At 42.0% G+C, this 1685-nt stretch overlaps 1 protein-coding gene across 1 annotated transcript in view; it reads right to left on the bottom strand.

Moving 5' to 3' along the window:
* Position 1: 1 nt before the first annotated feature.
* Positions 2 to 1685, bottom strand: part of ABLIM1 (actin binding LIM protein 1) — a 45132-nt gene continuing 43448 nt past the window's right edge. Inside the window, exon 18 of the mRNA XM_010022088.1 lies at positions 2 to 493. Coding sequence (XP_010020390.1) covers positions 380 to 493 — 114 coding nt within the window. The 3' untranslated portion in view covers positions 2 to 379. The remainder of the gene's footprint in view (positions 494 to 1685) is intronic.

The following is a 1685-nucleotide window of genomic DNA, read 5'->3' as shown; positions in this document are numbered from 1 at the left end:
ATATATATTCTTTTCCAGTTCTTGGAGTGGTTACAACTACTTTAGTCTACAAGGCATCCTAAGGGCACTTCCTGGCTCTAGCGATAAAGTCCATCGTATTGTGGAGAAAAGTAAAGGGAATATCATTGAGGGAGAAGAACAAAACAGTTTCCTATCTTGGATAATACCATGTAACAGGTCGACACCTCAAACTGTCATTGTTGTTTCTGAGCCCTGTGTTCCAGGAGGGCAAATGTTCATCTTGTTCAATTGCTGTGCACAGAGGTGCTGCTATGTGATTTTCCCTTTTTTGGTGGGTAAGTAGTTGCTTCCAAATAGTGTGGACTGTATGATACAATATCCTCTGCATCATCGTTCTGTCGGTTTGTTTAAGGGGAGATTAAAAGAGTTTTGCTTTTTTCTTCATGTCGTTGCGTCTCCAGAGAGGTAACTTGTCAAACTCCTGTATCGTCATGCCAAATATTTCTTGGAAAACTTCAGGAGCTAAGTGACGCTTTAAAATAGAAAACAAAAAGAGACAAAAAAAGAGGAGAAAAGGCAATGGTCAGTCAAAGCCAGAGAGACACAGGAGGAGATAGGAATGCCTTAGGGCTTTCGTGCCACTGAGTAAGAGCCATTTCAGGAAATAACAATGCTTTGGCTTCCAGGTCCTCATGAACTCAAGTGCTCAATCAATCAATGTAATTTTGCAATTGGTTAAATCTGAGAAGTTTACAAAAGGATTTCAAGAGAACTATTTCAGCTGCTGGATAAGCAAGAGACAAAATTCTTCTGAAGTCACCCAACCAGCAGTGACAGACCAGAGAACAAAACCAGCTCCTGCATGCCCTTGTCCCAGGCTTTAGCTGTCACCTCAGCTTACATGGGGAGGCTCAAACACACACTGGGTTTCAGGAGAGCTTTGCAGAAGGGCTGCAGGTTGACATGCCACATTCAAAGTTATGAGAGGGAAGATGTTTGGTTAGACTAGCTGTACAGCACATTTTTCTACTGCCAGTGAAATATTTCTTGGTGCTGTCTTGTGCACAAGTTCCTTCTTGTTCAGCCACTTTAGAGTGCACTGAATAGGAGAAGTGTCTTTGGCACTAATGTAATACAGTATGGAAATCTGATAGTGATCATGTATCTACTAGTCTCAAAATGTGCGTAAATGGCTACTTACCCAAATTTTTTGTGGCTCCTTCCATTCATCTTCACAGAAAATTAACTAACTACAAATGACTTCAGCATCCCCAGCCTTACACTGGGCTGCCTGAATCTTTCTAATCCGTGAAGTTGTAAACAGTTTTTACTTGTTGGCAGAGATTTGAATCCTCATATTTTTTGGATATCAGCCAGTCTAACTAACCACAGGACTCATGGGTGAGTTAAAGAAAGTTAGACTTTTGATCCTCAAGGATAGCTGAGGCTGACTCTTAGCTGAGAGATGATCCAAGATCAAACAAGGTATTGCTCCATTCCAGTATGAATCCTATGACTACAAAACATCAATTTTGGGCTTTTTACCAATTTACAAGTATGTAAATAACTGCCTGAAAACACAGGGGGGTTGTGACTAGCTCAGTCCATGAGCAGGGAGCCAAAGATGTGGGACTCCTGGCCCAGCACTGTTCATGGAGATGCAGCTGCTTCCTCCCTCTCTCTGGCTCCTCTTTCCATGCTCAGTGATGAGAAATACTCCAACT

Source organism: Nestor notabilis, unplaced genomic scaffold (genome assembly GCF_000696875.1).
Source record: "Nestor notabilis isolate BGI_N333 unplaced genomic scaffold, ASM69687v1 scaffold28449, whole genome shotgun sequence".
NCBI lineage: Eukaryota > Metazoa > Chordata > Aves > Psittaciformes > Psittacidae > Nestor > Nestor notabilis.
The sequence above is the reverse complement of the archived record's forward strand: the minus strand, read 5'-3'. Positions and strand labels throughout refer to the sequence as shown.